Here is a 16972-nt window from a genome sequence, read left to right as displayed (position 1 = left end):
GGACTGATCATAATCTTGCCTCTGAGATAGCAGATTCAATGAAACAACCTATGAGGATTTTGAGGAACTCTTCGACATCCTTCTTCCTGACTTTTGTTGGTGCTTAGGTAACTGATGTGACTTGAATCACCTGGGAAGAAAGTGCCAGAGACCACCCTCTATCTGTTACAAAGGGGGGGGGGACTGGTGGCAAGAAGAGTAATATATTTTCCTTCCCCATAGGGTATGGGACTAGTTTATAGGAGTGGATAGAATATTTACTTTGTTGGCATGTTTGAAGCTTTTAGATTGCTTGGATTTGTAGAATGGCTTGAAGACCTGAAAAGACTTGTTTGGGTGTGAATGTTGTCTTCTTAGCCATACGGAGGGATTTTGTATTAGCCTTGTCTCAATTTGAGCAGTTTCAAAGGGAGCCCAAACACCATACAACCCTCAAAAAGGATAGTTGGACAAACATGTTCGAGTATGTATAAACAATGAACTTTTTTAAAGTCTAAAGTTCCTGTGCTCTACTATATTGGAAGCATTGCATTATGTTCCAAGTTACATAGCATCTGTGGAAGAATCCATCAGCACAATAATTATGAGGGAGATCTAACATTCATCCTAGATGGTTTTGAATGTTTCTGTTCTGCAGCAGTAATATTTGCCACCCAAAGGTGAACTGCTTTGGCAAATGGAATTAGTCGTAAGGCCCTTGATGAAGGCATAGGATGCAGCCACTTTGCAAAAGCTAAGCAGGTCTAGGCCTGGACAGGAGAGACCACCTACAAACCCTTTGCTTGCTGCCTTTTGTTCCACAGAGGAAGGGTGGGATACATCCAAAATAAATAACATGTTTGTATCATCAAGGCTGAGGCCCCCAACTTTGAGAAGTATTGCTCTGTACTTGTCACTAAAGTTCTCAAGGGACCCCTTTCTCTTTTTTTGTAAATAATTTTTATTCATTTTCCAATAAAAAATCATATTAATAACAAAACAGACCAAATCTTACGACACTAAAAAACACAAAAAAAAACAGCCAATTAAAATAATTTCAAAGGGGGATTCCCATGTTCTGAATTTCAAGAGATAATGTCTTCATTTATTTTCTGCTTTCTTCTTGGTTGTTTCCCAGTTTTCTAATCCTGATAGTAACTATCCTCATCTCTCAGTCCACCAATTGCTGATATGTGGCTCTCTATCTATGTTTAACGAGTCCATATTTCTATAATCACAGAGGAGGTAAATTGTATTCCATGTTGTTCTCAGTCATATTATTTTGAAGCACAGTCCTCTTTTGATAGCCCCTCCTTTCTCTGCCATTTCTTGCTCTGAAAGGCTTTGGGCTTCCATCCAAGATTAAAATTAATGACGCCATGTTGTCTTTGATATCTCTTAATAAGCTGATGTTTCAAACTGTATCATGGGATGTATTTGGCAGTCAGTCAGTTATATAAATATTGTTTCTGGTTTCCCCAAGAAATAACCACACCAGCTTTCCTGGGCCCTAGAAAAGCTGGCAGGCATCCAGAATTCACCATCACTCTCCAAACCATATATGAAAATATTCCATGCAAGCAAATGCATCTTTTGCAAAGTACATCCCTTTTGTGGTTCAAATAAAAAGTATCTCCAGCCTCCCTCAGATAAAGGAGACTCCTTTTTCTTTCTGCATCACAACTGCTACCGCCGCCATTTTCCCTCCTTAGCCTGAGCCACTTTCATATCTGATTTTACTCTGCCAATTTTGATTAGGGCTCTCCGCCGAGGACTGTGGTGCCATACAGCCAATTAATTTTACAGTTCTTTCGTTTCCTTGGATAATTAATTCTTTCTTGGCAAGGTTCACCAAATCATGAAATAGCAAATATAACAAATACAAAAGTACGGCAGCCCCTCACCTCATTAAGCAACATGCCAAGATGGGAGCCTTTTTGAAGTCCGAAACTTAACCTCCAGTGACTGTGTAGTTTAGATTTTTCTTTTATCTCTTTCCGTCCAGAACACACCTGTTTTTTGTTCAAATCTTTTTAATTTTTAGAAAACAGGTATCTCCTGCTCGTGGGATTGACTCTGGAGGGTTCCTAGTTTGTGCCATGCATCACCCAGCGTCCCAAGCCCCACATCCTGTTGCGTGAGGCAGATAATGGACGATCTGCGGGCAGCAAGTCCCCCCCTACCCTACGGGGGGTCAACAGGGCTAATTACACTCATATTAACACTGATTTTCTTGCACTGCTGGGGGTCCAATCTCATGTGAGACAGCCATTTCCCTTGGCAGGAAACAGGAAGTCAAGGGACCACTTTCAATCACCTGGTATGGTATGGCTGTCATTGACATCAAAGCTGCTATAAGAGCACCCACTTGTAAATTTTTGAGTAGTTTGCAGAACTACAGATATTTACAAAAAACTAAGGAGAAAAACCTAAAGCAAGTAGCTTGATGAAGCCAGAACATGCTCAGTAGTTACAGAATGTTGAGTGGTAGTTGGAAAAGAAAAATTAGGAAAATGCTCTGTTTCAGTTGCTTACAGCTTATAGTATCACAAAAGATATGGCTGGCTAGCTTTCTAAATGCTATGATTTTAGAAAGATCTGGGAAATGGGCAATATTTGCCTGGACGCTTGGGTTACTGAGCCAAGGATCCTGTCTTCATAGATCCATCCCATCCTCTTTTTCTCAGAATGAGTGTACAGGTTATTTTTTTATTAAAAAGTGAGTAACAGCTCGCCTAGGGACAGTTACACCTGGTCTCAGATTGGGTACCTCTCTCTCCTTTTTAATGTAAAACAAAAGGTCTTTCAGATTGCAGAGCTGATTTAAGCTGTCAAAGTGCTACAAATGATTATGCCCCCCTCCCCGTGTGCAGCCTCTGTAATCTAATTCAGGGTGTTTTTCAGTGAATGGGAATATCCCACTCTCTAGTAGGACAGGAGAACAATCTTATAAATGGAATTTGCCCTTAATTCTGGAGTAAGATGGAGTCAAAAAAATTGTGAGGGCATGGAATGGGAACTTAAGCTTCTAGAAGGGAAGCAGTGCATAGAGTGGCTGGGGGAGCCCAGCCAGATGGGTGGGGTATAAATAAATTAATAATAATAATAATAATAATAATAATAATAATAATAATAAGGTACATTATATTAAAACCTACAATTGGTCCAACTAGCTAAACATTGTCCACATTGATTGGTAGCAGTTCTCCAAGGTTTCAGGCAGGAGTCTCTCCTAACAGTACCTGAAGATGCTGGTGATTGAACCTGGGACCTTCTGCATGCAAGACAAATGTCTCGGGGGGGTTGAGAGAAAGAAATATGTTCACACTAGATCTTCATGGAGCAGCTGCCGGGCAGACATGATCTGCAGCAGAGAACTGGAGAATGTTAGCATTGTTTAACTCTTAATCAGCTGCTTTCCCCCTGCAGCCTCTTTCCTTCAGTGCAGGAAAGTTTTTGTGTGGAAAGGGGTGCTCTAAGCTTGCTGTCCAGAGATCAGGACTTGTTTGTACTTTCTCCACCCAGAGTGGCTCACATGAACCTTGGGAGAATCATTTCTTCCTCAGATATTCTCTGCTTCTTTCTGATGGGATTGGACAGAAGAGAATCAGTGCCTCGGCAGATGTCAGCTGGTAGGATTGGACAGAAGGGAAAAGAACGAAGAGAGGATCTTCTTGACTTTGGCACTCAACTTTGTTACCACCTTTTCTAGAGTGGGGAAGGGTACTGTAGTCAATACTCAATTGCATGGGCTATGCACTGCTGTGAGGGAAGGCAGGAATGATCTTTGTTGAGATATTTTCCTGCTTCTCAACTGCTTGGGTGTGTGGTGTGACTAGTTATGGGATTTAGACCAACTGTGCATATATGGGAGTGGTAGCCCATGTCCAGTGCTACTTCCGCTTCTGTGGAGGGGTAACATCTGGCTTACATGATAGGTGTTTCATTTACAATCTTCAACTGCTTGGTGGGAGATGGAAGAAAGAAGCATTGCTTCCCTACACGGTAGGGGAAGGTAGGCAAGTAAATAGCTTCCTGAAATGAGTTAACTCCAGACCTAATATGCAACAATCCTTTCCTTGTGCTCCTTTCTAGATTCTTGCCTAGGTAGAGGAAAGGGGAAAGCGGAAAGCAAAGCTGCTTAAAAATAAAAGAAACTATAGGACTGAAAATAAAGAAAGCAGAGTTCTCAGGAGCCTTCTTCCAGACCCACAACACAGCCAGCCTGGGGCAGCAGGGAGTACCTTTTTCTGGTGAGCTCAAAGGTTGGCTTAATCTTACCCCTAAGAGAAGGTTCTAGTCCAGATGTAAAGTCTTGTCTGTCTCTCCCAACAATAGAAAGGGCCTTACAGTCCTGCACAGTTTGAACATATTTTATATATTGTGCTGTGTATATTTAAGGTGGAATTAAGAAAATGAAAATACATTTTTCAAAGAACTATGTGCAATTTCATATTTCTCCAGGTACAATGAGAACACAGATAACAAAACATGAAGTCTTTGTGAGCTCCCTGTGCTCCTCCCACCTCCAGGCCCCAACTCTGGGCCCACTTCAGTCAAAATCCTTCAATGTCACATTCTCTCCCTCCCTTCAACATTCAGAATGAAAAATATAATTAAGTATTGCTTCTTTATCCCCAACCGGCTCTTCTCCTTGCAAAAGTGTCTTCACAAATTTAATTCCATTATCCCAAAGGCTCCTGTACCCCACCCACAGATCTTAGGAGTCATAACAAACAAATCTTGACGTCTTTGGTTAAAACAACACACACACACACACACACACACACACACACCACAGAGCAACACACTGCCCAGTATGCTCCTATTTTGGCCTGTGGTGTCTGGCACAAAAGTTTCTTTTCAAGAAGGAAGCATTAGTGCTGAGCTTTCTGCTCACTGGAAGTTGGATATTCTTCACTTTTCCTTCCTAATCCAATCCATTCCTCCTATCATACAGTTGTTGCTGGCCCATACTGAAACAGGAGAGGGGAAGTCTCTTTGATCCGAACATAGAACCTCCCATCAGGCCAAGCCTTGTGGAGCGAGAGGGGCAGGAAGTCATTTGGAAGCCACTGCTCAACTTCATCTGACACGAACACTAGTCCAAAGTGTTCCAATTGGTCTTCACTGTAGCAGAAAGCATCTGCATTTCCCAGGACATCGCGTGAGACCTCGTTCATCTCCTGCACCACCAGCTTCACCACATCTTCTGCCGACATCTTGTTGGTGAGGTGCAGCTGTGCAGAAATAGAGGTAAGTAAGAGCAAGAGGAAGGACAAAGAAAGATGAGGGTATACCCAAATAAGCTGGCTCCCCCTAAAGAATAAAGCCAGATACTTAACTGAGAAATTAATGTGCCTTCCTAAACTTATTCCAGTCCCACAAGAATAAAAACTGAGGGCACTGTACTCTAGCATAATTGAATTTGGTGAGCTATCCTAGATTTAATTTCAGATCTGCATATAGTATTGGTGTCCACAGGCCTTCTGGATAAACAAGAAAAGGATTTTTGGCCATGCCAAAAAGAGCAGAACATTGAAGATGTTCTGCTGATGTGGCATAAAAGTTGCCTGATCACTCTTTTTAGGAGCATACCAGTGAGAAATGAGGATAGAAATAGTGATACCATGAAAGCAGCTTTGGAAGATTGCAGTCCAACCACATCATTTCCCCTTGCTTTCTATAGCAAGGAATATTGTCTAAATGCAAAGAGCTATATGCCATGGCCATACTCACCATGACACCACCACTCCAGAATAGGTGGTCAGGTTTGGCTTAGGTTTGAGTCAAGCTTAGGCCAGGCTTTTTTTCATTTGGAACTCGCCAGGTGGGCACCATTGCCATTATAAGAAAGCAAGGGAGGCATTCATGATGAGTTTTAGCACCTCTTTTCTAGAAAAATAGCACTGGCTTGGGCTACATACCAGTCATGGCTACAACCACCTAGAACGATAGAGTATATGACTGCCACCCATTTGGGCTCTATATGATAATTCTTTAACAAACATTGTCTCCTATCTGTTTATTCATTTTATCCGACTGTCCAAAATATAGACACTGTGAAGCCAGACTGAAGTTCAGCCCTGATATTACACACAACCATAGGTTCAAAGAAGAATCAAAGGAGGCCATGGGCTCACACACTATTATCTGTTCCCAGAAACAAATGCCTCTCTCCCTACTCTAACCTATTCGGTCTTATGCATGATATTTGATAACCCTGGTTAAGGGGTGTTCCTTAATTCAGGACACTGGTTCTGAAAGAGGATCCTAGGGCCCACCCCTAATCCCTAAACTACAGTTATATCTGTAATGCCTTCCTAAGCTAATGCTGCTCTAATCAATCAACATCCTTCCTTCTATGCTAGAAAACATCCTTTGATAGTGGACATAAATCACCATTCTTTTAAATGTTATGTTATGGTGAATAGTTCCTTAGTCACAAGGTCTGGAAGAGAGGACAACAGAGACGATGCCCTGGTGTCCCATAGTCAACCCAGTGCAATCTATGTATCTACACCCGAATGGAATCTTTACAAGGCTCTTTGCTCCAGTGACTGCAGTGCAATTTATCTTCAGAACAAATGTTGTTAGCCAGAATGGTAAAGTATATTGGTCCATAGTCTGAACCAATATGACTCGTGATGTGGATGGAAGGTTAATCCTTAACAAGTCAATTGATGCCTAGTGCATTCATATTATTACATCCTGAAGGCTACACTGTAATACCATACCATGTTCAGATCTACACTGTACATCTCCACCCCATTTACTCCATTTGAAAATTTGGCTATTTATGATTCACGAAGCCCTTAGTTAAGAGCATCATAATTAACCACCATAAAAGTGCAACATTGCAAGCCACAATCAGCATTGCAAGCTCAACAACTGAACCTGGCAGATGTGGAAATGAACAACTCACTGGAAATAATCCCCAATAAATAAGGTAAAGGTAAAGGACCCCTGGACGGTTGTCCACTCAAAGGTGACTATGGGGTGCAGTGCTCATCTCGCTTCAGGCTGAGGGAGCTGGCGTTAGTCCACAGAAAGCTTTCTGGGTCACGTGGCCAGCATGACTAAACCACTTTTGGTGCAATGCAACACCATGACGGAAGCAATAACTGAATGCCGTTTACCTTCCCGCCACAGTGGTACCTATTTATCTACTTGCACTGGTGTGCTTTTGAATTGTTAAGTTGGCAGAACCTGGGACAAAGCAACGGGACCTCACCACCATCACGTGGATTCAAACCGCTGACCTTCCAATTGGCAAGCCCAAGAAGCTTAGTGGTTTAGACCACAGCACTACCTGCTAATAAATAAATAAGGTACCGGAGGCAGGAACATTATGTTTCGGGACATGTTAGGTTGTGTCTATAGTGTGGTTTTATAGTGAAAAGGATGTATAATCTAATAAACATAATACATATTCTTTTTGCAAGTGCAAAAGTAAAAGTACAGGGAGCTGCTGTCTGGATGCATCCTCAGATCATATGGAATAATTAACAACAGCATTCCAATTCTCTGTGGCCTACAGACACTACCATTGCCAGTTCTGGGACGCAGCCCCAAAAGAAGCAATAGTGAGAAACCCATTTAATGGAAAGTATCAGGAAGGGGAAGGGTCACATAGCCAAATCTAGGAAAAAGGAATACATCTTCTTCCTGAAAGTGTTGCCTCCATTTTCAGTACTGCACTATTGTATTGATGAGCCAAGACCAGGATTTTAATGATACCTTAACGCTTGTTTCTTTGGAGAGCCCTGTTTCGTACTGAGGGCACACACGTAAGGCGAAGGAGCCTGTTGACTTGACCCGGTTTGCTACATGTCCTGGATCTGCTGCCTCCTGGAAGGTCCGAGTCCATTCCACTGAGCGTGTCCGAAAGACAGGCTCAGAGCTCCCTGCAGGACAGCCATGCCTGGGGCTGAATTCTGAGCCTGTCCCAAGTCTCACAGGGCTGCAACGGCCTGCAGTTCTGCTTTCAGTTGGTGAACTGTCAACAGAGCCAGGGCAAGACTTTCTGGCCCCATGGCAAAGGGGTTTTGGGAAATCCAGGCTGCTGGTGCGGACACAGTAGGCCTGCCTCTTCTCTGTGATGCGCAGCAGCTCTATCTGCCGACTAGGAAGCACGAAGTCACTGTCATAAAGCTCTGGGGGAGGCCGAGGCTCCTCTGGAGGAATAGGGGGTGTCTTTAGCTCATGGTTCTGCAGGACGTCAGGGGCACTGTCCCTCAAAGGGCGTGGATTTCTTCTAGTGCAGTACTCAGGCCCTGAAGAGGGGTAAAGAAGGTCAAGCTCTCTGGGGCTTTGGGCTCTGCTGGAGTCATAGTCACTGTCTGTAGCTAAGAATACTTCTGATGAGCCCTCTTCATCTGAGATTCCATGTGAATCTGAAAGATAATGATAAAAAGATTACTTCTTTATCAGGGAATTATCTTGGAAGAATGTGCAGTAATTCACTCAAACAAGCTGTACAAGTGGACCTGAGGGTCAAACCTTTTTCTACTCCAAGCCTGGGAGTTCTCATTGGCTAGAGCAGGGGTGAGGAACCTCTGGCTCATGGCCAATCTTACTCTGACAGGTTGTTTTCCTGGTAACACAAACTGAATGGCAGTTGCGTTAGCTGTACAATCCTGGAGGATGTAACCTGTTTAAAGTATTTATGGGCAAGAACACAGCATTATCAGTTTACCATATTTTTCGCCCTATAAGACGCACCAAACCATAAGACGCACCTAGTTTTTGGAGGAGGAAAACACGAAAAAAATATTCTGAATCCTAGAAGCCAGAACAGCAAGAGAGATCACTGCGCAGTGAAAGCAGCAATCCCTCTCACTGTTCTGGCTTCTGGGATAGCTGTGCAGCCTGCATTCACTCCATAAGACGCACACACATTTTCCCTTACTTTTTAGGAGGGAAAAAGTGAGTCTTATAGAGCAAAAAATATGGTACTTGGAAGTGATTATCTGGCCAATGATGTTTGTGAGTCTCTCCCCAATCTAGGCTCCTTCCTCTTTCTTTTTAAGATTGGAGCAAAAGGGATTCTGACACTCCACTCTTGCCACTCCACTTTTGCCCAGTTTCTTTTCACTGCCAATTTTTAACCATGTTTGGAACATGTTTATCCCACAATCCTGAAACAGATTCTGTACATGCCTTCCTCATTTTTTCTAGAAAATATATATGTACAAGGGAGGTGAATAGTTTAGGTGTTGTTACTAACAAGTAGCTGGCAAGAGGTACTAGAGATTATATTAAAGATTACAATGCATCAGATTCCGACAACTCTAAATTTGTGCTGTCAGGATATCTGGAAGGCCTCATCAAGGTTAATGATATAAGTTTTCTTATTAAAATGCTTGTGACAAAGATAACTTGGTCTAGATAATGGAAGTTGTGATAGCACCTTCAGCTTTACATACAGTGGTTAAGGAGGGAAAGACTGCTTTCATATGTAAAGGCCTATAAAGTAGATAAATGCAAGGAAATCAATAGCAAAGAAAAGGAAGCACTTATTTATAAAAATATTTCCATACCGCTGTATCATAAAAAATACATCACAGCGGTTTACAACAATATAAAGAGAAAACCAAATAGTAAAATTATAAATGTTAAAAGCAAGTTAAAAGCAGAAAGAAATTAAAAACAAACATCAATAGACCAATTGTCTGCATAGGCCTGGTGGAATAGAAAATTTTTCAGCAAGCTTTGAAAAGTTGACACATAAGGTGCCCACTGAATCTCTATTGGCAGGGTGTTCCACAAGACTGGACTGAGGACACTGAAGGCTTGATTTCTTGTGGTTATCAAATGAGCCTCATCAATTCAGGGAACGACCATAGATGTTTCTGCAGATGATCTCAGTGATCGAGCTGGAATATAAAGGTTCCAACCATCCCCAAAGTGCCCTGGACCCAAGTTGTTCAGTGCTTTGTAAATCAATACAAGAACCTTGAACTTGACTCGGTAATAGGTGGGTAGCCAGTGCTGCTCTTTTAACAATGCTGTCACGTGTTCTTGACTAGAAACTCCTCATCAGCAATCTGGCTGCAGCATTCTGCACCAGCTGGAGCAGCCCCACATAGAACACATTATAGTACTCTATCCTTGAGGTTACCAATGCATGGACTGCAGTGGTTACCAGTGCATGGACTATCCCTGTCCAGGAACAGCCATAGTTGGCAAACCAGATGAAGCTGGTAAAAGGAACTCATAGCCACAAGGGACACTTGGGCCTCTAGTGACAAAGATGTATCCAGGAGTACCCCCAAAACTTCTTCTGAGGGAATGCAAACCCATCCAAAACAGGTAACTTGCCAATTTCCCAAATGTGGGAACCACCCACCTAAAGAGCCTTTATTCAGTGAAACAGATTTATCTGTAAAATGGATTTTGAAAAACATCTGGGCAAAGAGAATAAGCGAGAATAAGCTATCTAGGGAGATAAAATGGTAGAATGTCCTTGTCAGAATACTTCCAGAAGAGGTTGTCCAGACAGTTACTGGGGAGGTTTTAGATAAGATACCATGTTAGAGCAGAGGGCTGGACTAGGAGAGGGGATTGATTAGCAGTTATAAAAAGTCCAGAAAAATGCAAAGGAAACTCTCACCAGAGTTGAGCTTGCGGCTCATTTCAGGAGAAGGGGTAGGTGAGGGAAGGAAGTCCAAATGGGAAGAGGTTGATCGTGTTTTCTCCTTTAGTACAATGCTAGATTCTTCAAGAAACCATGTGAGTGGGATGCCACCAGAAGGTTGCTTGTACCGGGCATGCTGCAATGCATCCATCATCCAGCGCATTTCTCGCCAAATCTCCTCCATTTGCTGTCCAAGAGAAAGACACAGAATCAGCTCCTTTTTTGACACTGAAAAATCGTTCAGGAGGCTGCGCAGCAGGCTAGCCCCAAGTTTTGCCATCTTTGTATGAGAAGGAGTTGTACACACATATTGATGGATGCTCTTAAAGATCCTCCATGTGGGGTGGATCTGGTTTCTATATACTTATGTTAATACACATGTAGAGCTTATGCAGACAGGGATGTAGTCACTTGGTGTGGCATGGGTAACTTTTTACAGCCCTGAAACTACCCCACACATTCCTTGAAACTCCTTAAGACTGCTGTGCTATGCTACCAATCTGAATAAATAGGGTTCATTCATTGAACATGTCTCAAACAGGAGCACTTTCCTAGGATTGCGTCATTTCTCATAACTCCCCCTCTAATCCCCACTCCATACTTATTCCCTGAATTCAGAATTTTGCAGAGAAGTAAATTTACCCAAGGCCATAATAGAAGGTGGCATAAGATCAATTTCTTTTTAAACAGTCATTGAAATTCCCTCACATCTTGGCCCTTTGCATTCAAACTGCCAGGCAGGTAAGATCAATCTCAGGTAGGTAAGCTTCATTTTGGTGGTCCACAGCATGTCTTTGGATTTGTGGTTGAAGACAGGAGATGGCCCATCCATTGCATGAAATATTCATATTGATTTTTAATTGTATTTTTATTGCATGCTTTCTTATTTTGTATTTTATTGTGTTACAGTTGGAATTCAATGTAATTCAAATTGTAATACAATATATATAAAAATAAAAGAATAAAAATACAATTAAAAGCACAGTGATTTACAATTGCTACAACAGGAAGAAAAAGCATTAAGTGGTCTGCCAAGACCATCAGCAATTTTCAAGTGGTTCATGGGGGAAAAGTTTTGGAGTCACTTCTAGAGGACAGATTTGGATTTGACAAGAGACAAGCTTAACACCTAGATGGGCTTGCTGGCTAGAGCTGCTGCATGCCTTTCAGATCCTTCATTATTGACAATAAATAAATCTTAACGCAGCACAACACAGCTGAAAGCATGCTGGCATCACCAGCCAGATGCTTTGACTAGTAAGAAACAAAAGTGGGAGTTCTGGGGTAGGAGCTATCCTATAAAACGATGTCAGTTACTTACTACTAATGTTCTTTCTGGTATATGCAGCAGGATCCAGTAAACAGTGAAGTAACACTCCCACTGCCCTAGAACAGCCAGTATCATGTTGCTATATATTTTCAAAGTGTGGCTGGGCATCTATATGACAGCAGAACAGGAAGGATCTGTTCAAGGACCCTAATTTGCAGAAGGTCTGCCGCTCAGCTACCAAGCAGTTAGTGTTAGCCCGGCTGGGTCTGGATGGTATATATGCCTCTGGGTTAATAGGTCATTGCTGCCACATACCCTGAAATGCCAGGTGAAGGAGGTTGAAAAACAAAGGTCTACTGGACCAAAAAGGTACTTGCCAGGATGATGTGGGTTTCTTCCTCAACATCTTGGAAATCAGTGAGATTCACAGAAAGGCATATAGAAATCCTCTTGTCACTGAAGATTTAGGGTGCCCAACCCCTCTGCTCCCTCATCCAAAAACCAGGAGAACTTGTGGTTGTCCATGATCTCTTGAACCACTGCTGAACTTGACTTAATACTAACTATGGAAACTCCACTCTCTGCTTGCTGAGGAAGTCTGCACATTTGCAGGGCCCTTGATGTGCTGGTCATTCTTGTAGAGAAGGCTGGCCTCCACCAAAGTCACCCAGCAGGAAGGATTCCTCCTGCTGCTATACAGACCTGTGTGGCATGTCGCTCCTTGCATGTTCAGGTGCACTTTCACTGTTATGGTGTGGACTAAGCCATAGGTGAAAGTGAAACTGTCGTGCAAAGGCCTAAAAGGGTGAATAAGATCACTCACAACTCCAGCTAGTCTATGCTGTGAGGTCACTCATGCTCGTTTCACATCCCCTGAACCATCCTTCCCCAGGAGAGGAGACTGGTATTGGATGCCATCACTATGGAGGGAGGATTGTGAAGAAGTGATACCTTTGCATGACTGGATATACTTGTCCTTCCCTTCCCTTTTATTTTAGACAACAGGCAGGAAAAAAAGCAAATTAATAAGGAACCCGAGCTGGCAAAGTAAGAATAAAAAACCATGAAGGAATAAGAAGCAGGATCTGTAAAAAGCTCTGTCTTAAGGCAGGGCAGGCAAGGTATGGAGCCAGAGATGACTGATACAATCATTTTGGTTCCATGTGACCTTGCCTGTCCTAGGGCAGTGAGATTGTTAATCCCCTGTTTACTGGAAACATTTTGCATGCAATCCCAAAGCAAGAAAGCTATATTCCAGCAATTAGCCATGTAAAGAGGATATATTGGATTGGTTATACAGGGGATCAGCAATTTGTTGCCTAGCATATCATGCCAAGCATCTCACACTCAATACTTTCTACTATTCCTCTGTAACATACCTGTATATAGTCCTGAACTTGTTGGTGCCTCTGCTTGGCAGTAGTTAATTCTGAGTCTGAGAAGGCCTCTCTGAGGCTCTGTTGAGAGAGAAGTGACTCCAGCTCCAAGAGGGCAGACACTTGGCAATACTGACTAATGAACTCATGGTCATAAGTGAAAAAATGAACTGGAAAACAAATGGAGAGGAGGGGGTCAAGGATTACTAGGGGACCATCACAGAAGCAGATCTAATCATTGCCAACAGAACTGGAGCTATATATAAAGTAGAAAAAAGCTCACAGATGAATTTGAACTATCAATATTTGTTTGATTTTATTGTAGTGGCCAACATGTATCTCATATATACCCCTCCCCCAAAAAACCTCAATTTGTTACTAAAAGAAAAAGTTAAAAAAACTTGAACTTTTAAAAAAAGTTTTTAAGTTCCCCAGTGTCGTGCCATGATGCTTAAAAAAATGTGTCCACCTTAAAAAGAAATATTAAACTGACTGCTCCCATGGTTCCCCCACTGTGATAATTTGATGGGGAAAAGGTTTTGTGACACCCACTTATGTCTTTAAAAGGGGGCCACACCCACTTTTACACTGTAGCCATGCCTATTTTCATAATTTGGTCCAGAGGGTTAGCCATGGGTCAATGTAGCCTTCAACCTGAAAAAAATTAGTATATATGTGGTCCTCAGGCCAGGGCTGGATTAAGACCTTTAGAGGTCCCAATCACTTAAAAGATTTTTAAAGTACTTTTTAAGAAACTCTTTGGATTAAGGATGACATGAGACAGTCCCTTTGTGAAGAAGAAGGAAGCAGAGGACAACAAAATTGATACATCCCAAAGTGTCCCCATGCAGCCATTCTCACCTAGCTCAAAGATCTGAAGTGGAAGTGTGAGAAAGCCAGACCGAGGTGTGTAAGGATTGTTCTGGCCAGGGGCAGTACACACATCCTCGGAGGGAGGCAGAAGAAGGAGAAATGAGGCCTGTCCTCCAAAGTCCAGAACTTCTTGACTGTACAGGCGAAAATCTTTGGCCTGTAGAATTCAAACATGAGAAGGCAGTGTTTTATTGATGTACAGCCACAACTTAGCAACCAGTTGAACATGTATGGAGGATGATTCTTTGAAACCATCTTTTTGCAGCTTTGAATTGAAATGGCTTTTTCCTACAATATTGGGATATATCTTAAAGACATCCATTTAGATCTTTGCCATTGTTCATAGATACATTCTTACTAAGTTTTGGCAAAGTAACAGAAGGCCAACAGGCTTTACATAAGAAGCAAATGAACTTTTGGGAGGTGGATAGCAGGATCTAATGTTTAGACTGTCATTTCTGCTGCTGTCAGACTCTCCTAATCCTATAGGGTAGAATACCCCCCCCCCGATATTTAAACCTTTTTTAAAAAAAATCACTCCCAGGGGTTCATCTTGCAGGCTTCTTTTGTTTAATCATGCCAAGAAAACTTGGTACAATAGTTTTAGCCAATATTTATAAAGTTGACCTACTTTAGACATTCTCTGAGGTGCAGTCCTATCTTACAGTTTGCACTACTGCTTGAGCAGGGGCTGCTTACACTGCAGTACAGAGAATCTGCATCAGAATGGGAATCATTTCATTGTAGGGCTCACCCTTGGCTACATTGTTCTTGCTTATAAAGAATAATTTCTATCTGTATATTGGCTTAATATTCATGATATGAAGTAGAAATGTAAAAAATGTAAACTAGCGTCAGTGCAGTAATGTTTCACTGAGCTACAAAATCAGCAATACCTCTTTCTCCTCACACACACAATACAGCCCCACCTAAAAGTTACCTCATGCAGTGGGATATTGACCAATTGCATCAGCTCTTTGATTGCCACTTGAAGCTCCTGAAGGAAGAGATTCTGGGTGGTCTCAAGATTTTGCTCTGTGGGAATTGGCTCCTCCACATTGACTTGGTGTTGCAGCCACTCCCATTCCTCCCTTGAAAAGAAGACATAGGGATAAATGCACAGATAGCTTACATGCAGTAAATGCCTAGGAAAAAACCGTACATGATTATGTTGTTGCTTGCTAGGACATGCATTTTCACACTTCTTCTGGAAGTGCTTTCATGTAGGAAATGTGCGATGTCTAAAGAAACCCTCAACGGCTGCATATCATGAGGGCATTTAGTATGGGAATAAATATGGACTTTTGACATGAAACCTGGCCTTTTCACTTGGAAGGAACTAGGGCAAAGAGCTAGGAGCAGGGGAAAAAATCATTTTTGGACCACTAAGTTAGGTGGTATAAGGCATACAACCCTAAAGTTCTTATATTGGACCCATGAGCCAGCAGAGCAGAGAGAGTTAAAAATATCTCACTGCCATAGTCTGAGATCAGAATAGGAACCTGCAGTTGCTTCAGAAGTCACAGATTGGTTATACCACCTGGAGCTGCTATCACATGATTAATATGCAGCCAAAAGATCTCAGTTCAGTATGTGACTTTTCCTTACTTAGTACATATAACATCATTTAATGAGCAATTCATCAGATATCTGGAAAGATCTTCTTTTAACATCACCATCTCAACCTGCTGGCAAACCTGCCCGCCCTGTCCATATATTCTCTCTTCCATTTCTCTTGACCGTACCCATTTAGCTGTAGTCAAACCAACAAGGGATCTCCCTACCTCTAACCCTCTGACTGAGAGCAAGTGATGTAGAGCACAATGGGATTAAGAAATAACCCTGTCCATCAATTTATGCTGCAGGCCTGGATTGAAAGCCCTACCTGGAGATGTTTGGGTTGCTTCGAATCTTCACATGACATAATATGTTGGGTAAACGTTCAGGCACCAACACTCGGATCTGGTCAACAGCACTACAGAGCTTCAGGTAACCCAAATAGAGACCTGGGGGGAGAGCCTGGCTGCTTCGCTGGTGGTAAACCAACTTGTCCTAAAGGGAGAAAATGACCATAAAATGGTACATCTTGCTGCAGAAACCTGACAAAATTCAACTGAGAAAGAGGGACCCCACAACAAGGCTAAGATCCCAAGATGCTGCTGTTCTAGCCAGTAAGGGTTAAAACAGTGGTGGATTTTTTTAAATTTTTTTTTAAAGCAGCAGCAGATCAAACTTAACAGTTTGTGTGGCTTGAATTCAAAGTTCAGTCTAGCTATTTTGTCTGCAGCTTCCTGGATCCAACCAAGACCAAAAGCCTCAGGAGACAGACTGGCACGGGGCAGGAGGCACCAGAAATTTTACAAAGGAGACTGTTGTTGTCAGATATCCAGACTAGTGCTGCAATCTCCAGGAACAGAGACTGTGTTGAACTGGCCCTTTAGTGGTTTGGCCTTTGCTAATCCTGGCAATGGCTTTGAATAAGCACTTTCAATAGACCCTTGTACAGGTGCTTGAGTGCCTTTTGTTGCTGGAGACACTTGGCTGACTGAGAGGAAATGAAAAGAGAGAGGAACAACTAGACGAGGGGTCAAGAGGAGGAGGAAAGGCTGGGCACTGACGGAAGGGATGCTTTGCTAAGACCTGCTAACAAGCTGGGAAAACAACTGCGACTGGATGCAAGAAGGGTAAATGTATCAAAAATAGTTATCTGAATCCCTAGTGGGAAAACTTACATCTGGGAAACCAACTTTTCCTTTGCCTCTGAAAAGTGTCACATACACTGAATAAAAACTAAGCAAAAAAGAAGCTGAACTTCTGCACTCCTAAACAGCGCTT

General features: G+C 42.3%; 1 protein-coding gene and 2 long non-coding RNA genes across 14 annotated transcripts in view; 2 read left to right on the top strand and 1 right to left on the bottom strand.

Annotated features, from left to right (window-relative positions):
• The window catches only part of LOC309518769, a 19405-nt gene extending 14342 nt beyond the window's left edge, over positions 1 to 5063 (top strand). For both annotated transcript variants that reach the window (XR_014213599.1, XR_014213600.1), the window contains 2 exons: positions 4075 to 4232; positions 4940 to 5063. This is a non-coding gene — a long non-coding RNA (uncharacterized lncRNA). The remainder of the gene's footprint in view (positions 1 to 4074; positions 4233 to 4939) is intronic.
• The window catches only part of LOC309518699 (ankyrin repeat and fibronectin type-III domain-containing protein 1-like), a 373330-nt gene continuing 359475 nt past the window's right edge, over positions 3118 to 16972 (bottom strand). For all 10 annotated transcript variants that reach the window (XM_082199046.1, XM_082199043.1, XM_082199047.1 and 7 more), the window contains 7 exons: positions 16023 to 16189; positions 15078 to 15228; positions 14126 to 14294; positions 13268 to 13434; positions 10595 to 10805; positions 7720 to 8375; positions 3118 to 5219 (listed from right to left, as the gene is read on the bottom strand). In XM_082199046.1, the coding sequence (XP_082055172.1) occupies positions 4932 to 5219; positions 7720 to 8375; positions 10595 to 10805; positions 13268 to 13434; positions 14126 to 14294; positions 15078 to 15228; positions 16023 to 16189 (1809 nt within the window). In that variant the 3' untranslated portion in view covers positions 3118 to 4931. The remainder of the gene's footprint in view (positions 5220 to 7719; positions 8376 to 10594; positions 10806 to 13267; positions 13435 to 14125; positions 14295 to 15077; positions 15229 to 16022; positions 16190 to 16972) is intronic.
• Positions 5129 to 16972, top strand: LOC309518772. 2 transcript variants are annotated; one of them, XR_014213603.1, is made up of 5 exons: positions 5155 to 5235; positions 9739 to 9958; positions 10686 to 10888; positions 16003 to 16126; positions 16425 to 16972. It is a non-coding gene; the product is annotated as an uncharacterized lncRNA (long non-coding RNA). The 2 variants fall into 2 exon arrangements; XR_014213602.1 differs by lacking the exon at positions 9739 to 9958 and having other exon boundaries at positions 5129 to 5235.

The sequence above is a fragment of the Podarcis vaucheri genome, assembly GCF_965113315.1.
Source record: "Podarcis vaucheri genome assembly, chromosome: 14".
Taxonomy (NCBI): Eukaryota; Metazoa; Chordata; class Lepidosauria; order Squamata; family Lacertidae; genus Podarcis; species Podarcis vaucheri.
Note: the sequence above shows the minus strand (reverse complement) of the source record. Positions and strands in the feature narration are given on the sequence as shown.